The sequence below is a fragment of the Hetaerina americana genome, unplaced genomic scaffold (genome assembly GCF_022747635.1).
Source record: "Hetaerina americana unplaced genomic scaffold, ioHetAmer1.1.p SCAF_14, whole genome shotgun sequence".
NCBI classification, from domain to species: Eukaryota; Metazoa; Arthropoda; class Insecta; order Odonata; family Calopterygidae; genus Hetaerina; species Hetaerina americana.
In genome coordinates, this window is record NW_027286514.1 from 15,236,157 (window position 1) to 15,250,290 (window position 14,134).

At 33.9% G+C, this 14,134-nt stretch overlaps 1 protein-coding gene across 1 annotated transcript in view; it reads left to right on the top strand.

The window, feature by feature from the left end:
- Window positions 1-5,534, top strand: part of Arf6 (ADP-ribosylation factor 6) — a 30,304-nt gene extending 24,770 nt beyond the window's left edge. Inside the window, exon 5 of the mRNA XM_071583558.1 lies at window positions 1,355-5,534. Within this exon, the coding sequence (XP_071439659.1) occupies window positions 1,355-1,497 (143 nt within the window). The 3' untranslated portion in view covers window positions 1,498-5,534. The remainder of the gene's footprint in view (window positions 1-1,354) is intronic.
- Window positions 5,535-14,134: the final 8,600 nt, after the last annotated feature.

Genomic DNA, 14,134 nt, shown 5'->3' on the forward strand with positions numbered 1-14,134 from the left:
CGGGGAAGATAGGTTTAATTACGATGGGGACCTTCCAAGGTCGCCTTCCACTTTGCTTACGAATTGTTTAGCCTCTACTCGGCCGCTTTTTCTACCGCCTCGAATAAAAATAAAGCCTTTCTATAAATATAGCGTTCGATGCAAGAGGGCTGCGAAGAGGTGACATTTTTCATCGATCACGCCGGCGAAACTAGCCCATAAAGAAGAAAGTCACTTCATTATTTCGTGTTGATGGATGTGAATTCCATTTCCATATTTAGGCGCGCAACATTTTTTTATTGCGATCTCTATTAACAGAATGTAGTAGTATATTCGTTCGTGCGTCATCGTGAAATATTTAGAATTCAGATGCTGAAAAAGTGTAGTTATCTGCATGGCCTGCCCTGGGAGTTTTTACACTTTGAGCTGCTTGAGTAGGTATTTTCCCCATCGTATACTCGTCCATTTGCCAAAACCAGTCAATTAGAAAAAAAGGAGCAACAAAGGAAAATGTTTCAGGGTTCATGCTTTTCCCCTTCCTCTATATTGTTAACATCAAAATCTAATTTTTCTCCCTAAAGCTTAAATGAAAATTGAGTTAGATGTTATGCATAAGGTGATAAAAGTGTTAACTAGTTAAACAATTGAGAATATTTTGCTTTTATTAATATATAAACTGTATGGGGCTGCTAAAAAACATATCCTGATCAATATAACTCTGCAAAATGTTTACTGACAGAATATGCCTATTACTTTTAGTTCAGAAGATGGGCCTTTCAAAAGAATTTTATGCATTGTTTTGCCTACAAATTTTTAGCACTATGGCCCATTAATTTTCAATTATGCGTTTTCATTAGAAATGTGACTCCATTTTTGGGGTTTAGATATACTAGTGAAATTTGCCTAATATTAAATTGAATTAATCGGAATAACTATGAATTTAGCTTTGATGAATGAATACGTTTTACACATTATTTCAAGTTTTCTAGATTTTCAATAGAGTCAGTATTTTTTGATCATTTGCAAAAATTTATTTTTTATATCCACTATTGTGAGTATTGAAGTGTGCTATTTGGGTCCTAATATTTAATTACAATGCCTGTCCTTTCGGGTCACATGCTACTCTTGGGTGTACAGGCAATCGTTGATACAAGTTTTGATTTGCGAGTCATGAGTATGCTTAAAATACAACTTTCCCAAAATGTACAATTCACTATTTATTCTTTTTTATTTAGAGGATTATCTCAGGGATTTCTGTGATACAATTCATGTTTCCAAGTCATTAATTCGTCGATTATACATTTTGGGTGAACATTCTATAATTAATTTTGTGCATTTCTTAAGATTAATTTTTGTTTTAAATTTCCCATTCTAGCAATGAAACCACATGAGATCCAGGAAAAACTGGGATTGACTCGAATTCGAGATCGGAACTGGTATGTGCAGCCTTCATGTGCAACAACTGGGGATGGCCTCTATGAAGGTCTAACCTGGTTAACTTCTAACCATAAATTGTGAAGTGCAGAGGAGGCAGGGTGGCAAGCAGCTCAAGAGGGCGGGCCAGGGAACAGTGCTGGGCGCTGAGCTTTGGTTCATTTTTTACCCGTCCCCACAAGGCGGTTAAAAAAAGGGGAGGTGAAAGAAAAAGAGTGCCGGTTCCATGCGGCCACCTCCTTCTCCCACAAGAAGAGACTGACACCCATGCCAATCCTGCCTCCTCCACCCCATTAACTGAAAAATTAAATGCTCTGACCTTTCTTCTTCTTAATATGGCCTCTTTAAATTCATCATGTCACATGAGCCGTGTTAGTGTTTCATGTTTTGAAGCGAGCACATATGCATCTTCCTTGAAGAACGCCACTGGAAGAATTTATTGAGACATGCAAACTGCTACAGAATTCTGAGACATTATTACCAGTTATTGGCACTAAAATTTATATTCAGTTAGGTGAACCTGCACATAGTTTGAAGATGGACTGGTAGTCATGCACCTGTGTCATGTTCATAGATGAAGAGTGACCAAAGTGGAAGTGACAAACAGGACAGCAGAAGTATATTGTGAGGTAATGGCTTGATAATGAATGTGTAGGCTACTGGTTGAACTTCAGGATATCAAAATTATAAAGTGTGATGCAGAAAATAGCAGTATATGGGTGCTTTTGGATTTGGACGACTAAGTGGTTGCTATTCAGATCAAAGGTCCATATTCTAATGGGTTCCTCATCTTGCATGGTGCCACTTTCATTCTGGAACTTGTTTGTATATAAATTTTGGCTGAGTGTAAAAAGTAATGAAAATTTTTGTTGCATTTCCCATTGTGCATAATAAGCTCATATATATTTCATAAAAAACCATCTCGCCATTCATTTTCACTGTTTTGGAAATTCTATCATTATGCATATATTTCGGTCAAGTTCCACTATAATGATAAGATGTTGTCATGATCAAATCAAAAGTGGGTTGTTATCTAATGGTGTGACATTGGATATCGTTATCCCCTAAAGACAGGTTTAGTTCCTTTAATTTAGTATTTGTTGACCATGGTGACTGCCATTGCCTTGTATGTACTCTTGTACATCATTAAATTCATTTGAACAGTGTAAGTGATTGGTAGGATTTAAGGACGACTTGCCCTTTTAAACTCATTAATAATATTTTCATTGACCATTCAGCTTTAGTAAAATTTGTAAAGTATTCTTGTTATTGTATTTTATTTATCATGAGTTTATGGTAAAAATTTAGATCACATAGTTAAAATAGAAATGAAAATTGATTGTTTACTTGGTTGCGTTTTAATTTTTGGAATATTGCAGGAAGTTATAAGAACATGCATTGGTTCTATCGATGTTAAGAACTTTAGAATTACTTGTCTTCAAATGTAACTGTTACCCAGGTGACTACAAAATGTTAATGTCTTTTAATTTCTTTTCTGTAGCTCACTTTGTGACATCTTTTAATTTCTTCATTTTGTAGTATCTCTTGGTAAAAGAGGTTGAAAAAGGACTTCCATTGCAACTTCCCATTAATATATGTGCTTGTATTTTGCTGTCTCTTTGTGTTTTTGTGAATTGCGTGTGCCTTGAAAACTGGTGGCAGTGATGGCTCTATTTATCAGTGGTTTCCCATATTTTGTAAATAGTTCTAAAAGACCATTCTTTTCTCATCAAGTGTGTTGAAGCGAAGTCTTTGTACTCATTTTATATTGATTGGAAGATTTAACCAAATGGTGCTCTATGGAAGTTTTCAATCCCAAATTTTGTATTTATTATTACAAAAATATCACCTTCTGTGGCACTTATAATATGATGTTTGTGTACTATGTCAATTCATAAAATTAATTTTCATTTCATATGGTACTGTTCATTTAAGTATTCAAATTTTGTAACATAAAAACTCTTTGGCTAAGTAATTTGGAATCTAGCAGTAAAGATCAAACTTCCAGTTGAGTTATTCAAGTTTACTGGAATGGCTGACTTCTTCCAGTGTAATGATTTTGCCAGTCTTTCAAAAAAAAATATAGATATATATCAAAGCAATACAAATTTTAGAAAATGGTGGGGATATTTGAAAGGGTCTGTGGAATATATTTCAATCAAGTAAATTTTTTTACTAAATTATGAATTGTGAAGAGCATGGCACATGAAAGTCTTAAGAGCACAAATATGTCATTAAAAATGTTTCCATAAAATAATTTTCTTTTTGGATTGCATCATCTTGAATAGAATGGTTTTTTTCTTTAAGTAGTGGTGTAATTTTAATGTGCCTTCTTTGAGTATCCCATATTCAATTGTTACCTTTTATATCTAGTTTTATTTTTCAAAACTACATATTTGAATAAATTGTTTATTTGAATCACCTTTGCTTCTAGAATTGGCATTCAGTATTTGTGTGTTGAGTACAGAGTTGACTAGCTAAGTCGTTTAGAATGAGCATCTGCAGTTCTTAAAAAAGTCTAAATAATTAAAAAATTGCTCAGCAAAAAATAGACTTCATAGTTTAAAAAAATCATGCTTAGATATTTTTTTGGAGTGATGGAAGTTGGTTAGCTAGGTTTGTAATAATTATGATGGGACTTGGGTAATCAAGAACTGAGAAGCTCAAACATTTTTAACAAGTTTTGTTTACTATCACATTATTGATTGATAACACTGGCGTGACTGTGATGAACAATATTATTGTTCTGGTTTGATTCTGTCATGGTAACATTTTTGTGAATATCTGTAACATTCTTACAATTTAGCTTGAACATGAAAAGTTTTATTTAATTTTAATTTAATTTTTATTGGACTTTCCTGATTGGTTATCAAAACATTTGTGATATTCTTTCTCTCTTTGAGATTGCACAGTGTGAAGAGATTAAAATTATGATATTTCATGTCTCAAGGAGAGAAAATAGGCCTTACGCACATTCCATGAATTGTTCCAGGGATGAACCAATATTAATCAATTATTGCCTCAAAAAAAACTTATTTTTTTGATATTTCTTTGTGTTTCAGTTCTGCTGTATTTTTTCCTGCTTTCATTGATTTTTTCTCTTTTCCCTGTCCTTCATGTGCCTCCATACTTTTAATTGAGCCAGCGTAGCATTGTTAAGTTTTACAGACATGAGTTATTTCATGCCAAGAGCAGAATGATTGATGGAATTTTGAAATCAAAATGCTTGTTGAGCTGACTGTATTGACTTCAGTGAAGTCAGTTCTGCTCCATAAGTTGTATTTCTTCTTGCTTGAAGGACTTGCTTCTGTGGTAAGCATTGTGATTAAAGTGTTGACTTTGTGCAAGTTGTGGTTATAATTATTATGGTTGAATGAAAGGAAATTGGGAAAACAAAATATGGCTAAGCGGTGATTTTGTACAAACACCAACCTATTGGAAGTGACAAAATCACAAGTCATTGTCACTATTATTACATTACTTTGTATTTTGCCCATCAATGTTATATTTGATCCCTTTCTACTCTCTAAGTTATTCTGGGTTCATTTCTTTGGGAGCAATAGAAGAATTTTTTGAAGATACCAGTTTTAGTATTTACTTATGTCATTTTCCATAATATGATAACATTATTTATAATTGTAATGTCATCAAGCTTCTGCTGCAATATTCCCTGATTGTGTGGGTTCAAATATCTGAAAATGGGAAATTTCATGAGTAAATACGTTAATATTTAAGTAGCGTATAATATATTTTTGAGAATGAAACCTTATAACATCAGTTGTTATTTGAGCTCCATGTAATTTTGTTAGCATACAGTTGCATTGAGTTCATTTTTGCTCATATATTTGCATGAATACATGAGTTGTTTTTAGAAGCTTGATTAAAAGAGGAAAAATAAAGTGTACACTGCCAGAAAATTGCTATAGATTAATATAATGTTTACATTTTTGTTGGTTTTCATTTCTTTATTACTGGATGTTTGTTTTTGTAGATATTTTGTTGTAATGGATTCCTCAAAGGGGTGCCATATATTCTACATTGTAGCTAATGTATAAAGATACAGCTTGTAATATTTTCCTAAACCCTTAAAACCTGAAGTAAAAAACTCATTTCATCCATAACTATGTTTATTTTTAATATTAAGCTCATTTCCAAAGTACAAAATACCATTTCGGCCCCATGGTAGGAAAATAATGACAACTTTTGGGAAAGAATACACAGTTTTCAGCTTTTGAATATTTTGTACTCAGCTAAAACTCAAGATATTTGATTTAAATAGATTTTCTGAGGTGATTTATTGCAATTCAAATTTTGAACAATAAATGTTAATATTATTGAGATTCTCTCCCATTCAGTTGAATCTATTAACCCTCTCTCATTCCAGCTATTATTAGCCACTTCCTTAGTTGTCTTCGAACCTTAGTAGCAATATTTAGGGAGGGTGACCGACAGCTGAGGTCATTTGTGCCATAGGGGATGGACAGGAAAGGATGAAGGGTGGATGGGACGTTAAGCTGCAGACCCCTTGGCGCCTTTTGTAAAGAGTAGGCTAAATGCCGATGCCGGGTTTCTCTCCACCCTTCATCCTTTCCTGTCTATCCCCTATGGCGCAAATGACCTCAGCTGTCGGTCGTCTCTCCTAAATGCTACTACTACTTCGAACCTTCCAGTTCATCTGAAAGTATGTCCTTTTTCCATGTGCTTCCCTCTGTAATTATTAGCTCATGTGTACTGAAATTGCCTCTAAATTTTCTTTTTCCACCACCAAAAACAATAACTCTCAGTATTCTGCTCTCCTGAATCTTTCTTTGTTGTTTCTGCTCAAGTCTGAAATTGTTGTAATTTCAACTCTGATTGGATAATGGCATCATGATGTCTTTTGCCACATTTTTTATGAAAACATTTGGTCTGAGTAATATAACAAAAATAATACCTATATTAGATGATAAGGCATACTACATACTTTTTTCAACTCAGGTGACCATCATTACATTATAGGTTAAATATAATTCTTTGTTCTTTGAGTCACCAAGGTATCTCCTCCAAATTTATAACATTCATGTTTAAAAATCAAAATATTTATTTTAATCTTTAACAAATAAAACTGCCATATTTGTTACCTTTCTCCTTGGACTACAATAGTGTACAATGGTGATGGTCTCTCTGCTGATGCTAGATGTCAATAGTCATCATCATAAGACATGCTTTTAAAGAGGAATTGGCAACAGAGAAGAGGAGCAAACCAGCTAGAATAAGGACTTGGAATATTAGGATGATATTGAGGGCTGCGATATTAGAAAATACTAAGCAATAGAATGTGGGGATAAGTAGTGTCCCTACAATATTACTTGTGAATGTAAGGAAATTGGAAGGAAAGTTTTTTATGGAAGGATTTATAGCATTTATGAGAGAGAAATTTGGCTAAAAGAGTGCCATATACTCATTACTTTTAATTAAATGTTGCCAAATATTGTCATCAACATGAATGCTATGAAAAAAAAAACAAGGGCAACAGATATTTTAAAAGATGCAAAGAGGATGAGGCAGTCCTAATCAGAGCACTGGGTTACTGATCAGAGGTCCTGGGTTCGACTCTAGCTGACACCTCTGGGCACCATCTTCTTCACCATATCTTCCTGTGAAACCTCTGGCGTTATAAGGAAAGGAACTGCCCCCCTACCCTGACATTTGTGAATTTCACATGCCAATGGGCTTACTACTATTCTATCAAACCACAGTTATCAGATTGATAATTGTGGTTCCTAAGAGAGTATTATTAATTTATATTTTTGTAAATATGCAGATTAGCCTGACCAGTGAAGCATGGAAACTGAATAAAACGATTGTGAGAGTTAGTTATGTCATAAATGTGATATCTCTAAGTGGCAAATTTTCAAGTTTGTTTTTTAACTCATTGCAATAGAAATGTCAAAGCAGTAAATCTTAAAATGAAATATTCTTTAAGTGGTTTACACCTGGTTCAAACATACATACAAACACAAGTTGCTGGGATAGGAAGTTAGATAGCAGTTAAATTACATATTATGGTTTGGCATGGTATAATATATATGGCTCACTATTGATTTAGAAATTGCATCAACTCCCACAGCTTCCCAGATGCAGATTTGGATCATTATTTCATGAAGTGCAGTGATGATTCAAAAGGTTAAGCATGGTGTTGGAATGAATTTTTGGAGGTTTAGTAGGAGCAGAAAGGAAGAAGACCAAGAAAAACTTAATAAATATCTAACTGTGGGTACAGGAATGAAATGGTTGGGGAAAGGTTGGTGGAGCTGAAGAATGAGATAGAGCAGCTAAGGAAACAATAGGAATGGTAGAGAATCAGAGAATTACACAGCCATGGGTTAAGGGAGAGATGCTTGAGAGGATAGAAGGACGTCTGCATGAAAATGTGGGGAAGTGTATTGATAACTAAACAATAGAGGTACGTGTGAGCCTAATAGGGCCAAGTAAATTTGGTGGAAAGGTCAAAGTATATATATGGAGAAATTTCATATGCAGCAAAAAGTAGAAGCACTATAAAAATTATCCCTGCTGTAAGAGATAAGTCATAGAAGTTATTAATTGAGCAAGAAGAGATTCAGGGATGATGGAAAGAATATGTAGAACTTCATGGTGAAAATATTAGGCAGCCCAGGTGAGAAATAAATAGAGAATACGACATAGATGGGAATGGCTGAGATCTAGGATTACTAGATGGAAAATTCACAAAGGGAGATGAAATCCAACAAGGCAGAAGGAATAGATAATATTCTTGCATATTTACTTAAGAATTTAGGGAGAAAATTGGAGGAAGGGATCCTTTGAACTTGAATGCAGTGTTTATGATGAAGAATGTGGCCAGAGATTTCCTTAGGTCAGTATTGATCCTGATCCCAAAAAAGTGTAAAGCAGCTGTGTATGAGAACCACAGGACTATAAGTTTAATTTTGCATGCAGCTAATATGATTCTACAAATCATCAATAGAAGGTTAAAAAATAGTGCAAACTACCACCAAGGCAAAAATCAATTCGGAGGGAAGAGGAATGTGTGATGTGATTGCAGTGATAAGTACATAGTAGAAAGGAATATCAAATACAATCTGGATGCCTTTATGTGTTTCACAGATTTTTAGGCATTGAGGTGGCCATGTGTAGCCGGCAAAGTAATAGGAGATGGAGGATGAGGGGATAGACTGGGATAGTCTTCTTATGCAAAAATTATACATGATCAGGCAGCACAGGTATGGGTAGTAAAGGAGAATTGGGATGGTTGGGGAAGTGAGGCAGGGCTAACCTTTATCTCTGGTAAAACAAAAATAATGGGAATTGTGAGAAGTAGGAAAGCTAAGCTAAAAATAGTAAGAGGAACACTTGAGGAGGTGGAGCAGTTAATGTATTTAGGCAGTATTTTACAAAGAAGAAAGAGTTAGTAATTTTTGTTAGAGAATAAGGGGCATAGCAATATGGGCCTTGGTAGAAGAATTGTGCAGAAGAGGAGAATTGATGATGAGTACACGGGGTAGATTGAAGACGTGAATGAGGAGGAAAATGAAGAAAATAAGTTTCGATGAGAGGTAGATAAACTCAGATGTTTCAAATGGGTTGGACGTTGAGGCAATTACTGGGGGAAAGTAAAAAAAGGCAGAGAAAGTTGATTGAGGAATTATTGAAAGTTGGTGGTGTGTTGAAGAATTTGATAAGAGAACATTGTGTAAGCAGGATAAAGAAAAGAGGACGGCAAGCTTTTTAGCCTTTAGAGAAGGTAGGCATAAGTAATGAATAAAGAATTGATAATGTGCTAATAACGAGAAATTTCTTGCATTACTTAGACCTAAATAATCATTAGGGACCATCTGAAACCTGCTTTTAAATAGATGGAATACCTTGATGATAAAGTCAGCTACATATTGTATTTAACTATTTACTGTATACTGTCAATTTTATTGATGAAAATATTTGGATAGTGTTAATTCAAGATCTCTAATAATTTTCTTTGTGGGTCGTTTGAAAGCGTTCTCCTGTTACTTTTGTTCCTACTTCCTCGCTGATCTCTTGATGGTCAGTATTTTAAGTTCTTATCTTTGATTATTTTTTAATAAAAGGGAACAATCCTTATAATAAACACACATGTTTAGAACTGTCAGCTTTCTTACTTTAATTTTTAATCTACAGGAGAAGATGAATCTTGGTGAACTTCTAACATCATCTGCTTTATGACCTTAGCTTTTGTTGATCTCAAATGTAATGTGCTATGCAAAGATGAACAGAAAGGCCCATGATATGATGCATGTTCATGAAAAAATTTCTCCATGACCTGCCCTGGTTATTCTGAAGTTAATGGCTGAAAATCAATAAGGAATGGATTATTATCTAAAATTGAATTTATCTGTATACTTGGATCAATATGAATAGAAGGTACACAATGATTGAATAGAATCTTATTGGAAATCTGAGTAATTGCCTTTTGAAACAGTGTTTTGTTATTATTTTAGTTTTTATCTTAAGATCCAATGGTCATCTACTGTTTAGAACCATGAGTGTAAATTGATACTATCTGCTATATTGATATTTTATATGCTATTGATGCTATACTATAGATGTAGTTTTGGTGTATGGTGCATAGGTGACTGTCACCGCATATATATAGTTAGTGACTATTTTAATTACTCTGAAATCTAGACTTCGGTAAAGTTTTAAGTACACTTTTAACCGAGATGAACCCTCGAAATGTAGACAAATCATGTCAACATCCTTACAATATCTGTTCATTTGGAATAGTCTACCACCATTTGTAGTAGCTGATTTAATGCTAGATTCTAGTAAATAGGATTTCAATGAATATGGTTTCAACAAAATGGTTTAAAGCAATATACATAATGAATAATTCTAATCATAAAGAAGCCTGGATTTGACTGAGCAAAGCAAAGGTGCAGTTTCGCATGAATTTTGACAGCTATAAAGAATTCAATAAGTTGTGAGCTAAATGTGAAGGATAGGTTACATTTTCATCAAAAACCCACAATTTTGAATGCTTTCTACTTTTGGCCAAGTTTTAGCCAGCTGATAGATAAGACTTCCATGATAAAAATTAAGTTTATGACTTTGAAAGACAAATTTTATTGGCATTTAGGTTATGTAAATCCAATGAGTGATGTTCGGTAAATATCCAGAGATCATGTAAGTACTCCCATTACAATCATTGTATGGTAATTGAAGCATTTTATTTAGCTAATATTATGGGCCTTTGCCCATTTTAAATTCATAAGTTCTGAATGATGTAATGTTGTGTAGGGATTCCATAGGTTCAATTAACTTTGGGTTGTCGCACTGTTGGTTGGACAACAGATTTGATCCTGACTGTATGTAGTTCATCCAACTGAATCCTGTGTTACAAAGTGTTTTCACATTAATTTTCTCTTATGCATGTGGACAAAATTGAAAGTATGTGAGATTAGAGTAGATATTATACAAATATTGAAAGCTTGTAAAACCAGGGATCATGTGCCCTTCAGTACACTATACAGGCTTCAGTACATTTACTGGCTGCCTTAAACACGAGGTGCTTGGAGTTTCAGATCAATTTCAAGAGTCTGTCTACAATATTTTCAAAAACGTGGCCTCTTCTACTTTTGGGAGCTAATTAATATAAAGTAATTGAATTTCTTGAAGCATGAAGTTATGGAGGTCGTCTAAAAATTCTCAAAACCAGAAATCAACATTGGTCTCACTTGGAAAACTAGATCATACACATTGAAAATCTGCAGTTAAGGTTCCTAAGCAAAATTGGTAGGTTTTGCAGCTCATCAATACAAACAATAAATTCCTATGTCTGAGTGCATGTAATATTTTGCAAGAGTATTAGTACTAGGTATAATTTAGGTGCATCATCAGCCAGGGTTATTTTGTACCTTTAATATGGTATGATTCAGGAATTTGATATTAAAATGTGGTGGTCTCCCTTTATGCTCCTACAAAATACTGCATTACTATTGGCAGAAGTAGGAAGAATATGAAAGCTAGGAAAGTCAGTTCAAGGGTGTATCTTGAAAAAACTAGGGCCTCTTCATGGTGACAATTTGAAATATGAGAGGTAGTGGTTGATTAGTTATTCTGTGAGGAAAATCTGATTTGCTGCTTGAATAAAAATATGCTTACATATCCCATACATTTTGAATATTTTGTTACCATCCAATTAACCTAGTGGTCAAATCAGTCTTTTTAGGATGACTTCAATTTCTTGACCTCTTAAAGACCTGAGTGCAAGAATCAGTTGATAACCGTGTTGTAAAACATGAGTTCAACATTGATATTTGGTATATGCTTCCCTTTGAGGATGGCTATGCTGTGGATTGTAGTATAGTATTTCAAATGTATTTAGCGCATGTGTGAATTGTAGGATAATATTTTGCAGAACATTTGTTTTGTTTTTGATGAGATTACAAGTTCTCTCAAGGAATTTTTCGATAGAATTGTGCTTAAAAGATACCATCATGTGAAATGTGGAATCCCATTTATGCCACTAGGGAAAATATCCTTACCTTTTTTCAATAAAAATTCTTAAACACACTAAATATTTAAGGACAGAGACATAATCTTCCAGCACAATTTTGTGCATTTATTATGAGGATGTTGTGCAAATTTATTGATAGATACATTTATAACTTTTATGCACATGAAACAAATGGCCTATTTTACTCAACATTTCACATAACATATTCCTACCTGCCCCTTAATTTACCTATTAAATCCCTCAGCCACCCATAATGGCATATCGAGAATCTCAGCTGCTCTACCTATAATATGTGACTTCAACCCTTCTCCACCTTTTTCAGTAAAAATGTAAACAAGCAATTTGAACTGGTTTATCAGGGTTCTTTGTGAAAAATTGATCTAAGTTATCTAATATTCAAATAAAAATTTGAAAATGACACAAGGTCATGTTATTTTTTTTAATACAGCAGTTTTTGATAAGAGATGTCTTTCATTGTTATTTTGCTTAGGTAATTTTGATTTAACCATTTTCTACTACTTGAGGGTATTTACATTATTCTGAAAAACTTGGAAAGTACCTTTTGAAAATCTTAGAGCCTGGGGCTGATATTTTATTGAAATTGCCAATAGACAAGCTTTGACAAGGTCAGAGTTTAATTTAAGGTCCTCTCCTGCATATTTTGGATTTGGAGTAAGGAATGTTTCACGTAATTCAATTGATGTTATTTCTTGTAAATGCCATTCTGTATCTTGATAATTATCCTCAATTATAGGTTGGGGTCTTATATTTTCACTGACTTCCAAGTTTTTATTAGATAATGGTTCAGCCATGGAAAACAATTGAGAATTCTCTACTCATGGCCTATCGTAAAACAAAAACAACTTCATTTTTAATTTCTTCAGAATTGGCAAAAGGAGCACAAATGTTAAATACAATTTACAAAAATATTTTTAATTCACCCATGCAGGTATGTTTGCTTCACTATTTCTAAAAATTGAATAGCCAAAATAATGTGATTGGCAATGCTTAAATCATCTTGCTGTGAAGTTAATAGTGAGATATTCTTTATTTCATGGACACTTATGATTTATGTGTAAGTTGAACAATTGTTGTTGGGATATTTGAAAAAAAATGGTGCCAAGTAATTTTAGAAAGTTGGTCATGATGTAATTATAGGTGACAGTGAAGGTAGTGTTTCAACATTACCCTAAGCAGTATTGAATATTGTACTGATGTCTGGTGAATTTTAGTGGTAAACTTAAATAAAATCACTTCCTTATTGTGGTAATTATGACTATCTTAGTTGACCTTAAAATATATGTACATTTTGACAGTATGTCTTTTCACTTGAGAATTAAATTTTCCCTGTAGAGTTTGAAAGAAAAGAGAGGAAAAGGTATTACAAATTTTATTTTGATTCCAAATAAATTATATTGTAGTCAGTCTCCCTTATATGAATATTTATATTTAGAGTAAAAATTATTGAATATTATGCTTTTAAGGAAATATGTATTGCATGTAACCAATGCTATTAACTGTCATTATGTACAGCAAATACTATCAGGTATACATTCCAATGCAATGATGCATTCAGCGAGACAAATGTTCTGGATTCTCAATGAAAAGGAATCCAATAGGATTTACATTGTGAGCTACAACCCAAGGCTCTCTGTGGCTAACGTACAGACTTCCCACCTAGGGTTCAAATCCTGGAGATGACAAATATTTTTCAGTGGCATCCTGATCCCTACTTGAGGTGCTTTGTGGAGAACACTTAGAGTGAGTAAAACATCCGTTGGATGGGACCTTAAGCTGCAAACCCCTTGGTGGTGCAAATGACCTTAGCTGTTCTCCCCTAAAAACTACTACTGACTACCCAAGGGTCTTTAGTGAAAATCTGAAGCAAAAGAATGCAAAAAATGAATAAACCATAGAATAGGAATTCATGAAGAATAGTAGTAGTAATGGAGATTTTTAGGTTGCAAAAATGTTAAAACTCTATTTAAAGAGTTGGGGTCATCCCCTAAAATGTTACTTAAATCTTCCCTTATTTTAAACCTTACTCTGGCCCTATGGCATTTGTTGCATTGTGTCAGGATATGTTTTACCGTCAGGGGCACGTCACGATCATTGCAGCGAGACTGTTATTTTACCTCCGTGAACAGGCATGAGGGCAGAGTGCCCTATCCTCAAGTGCATGATCGTGACTTCTTCCCTCTGAATTTT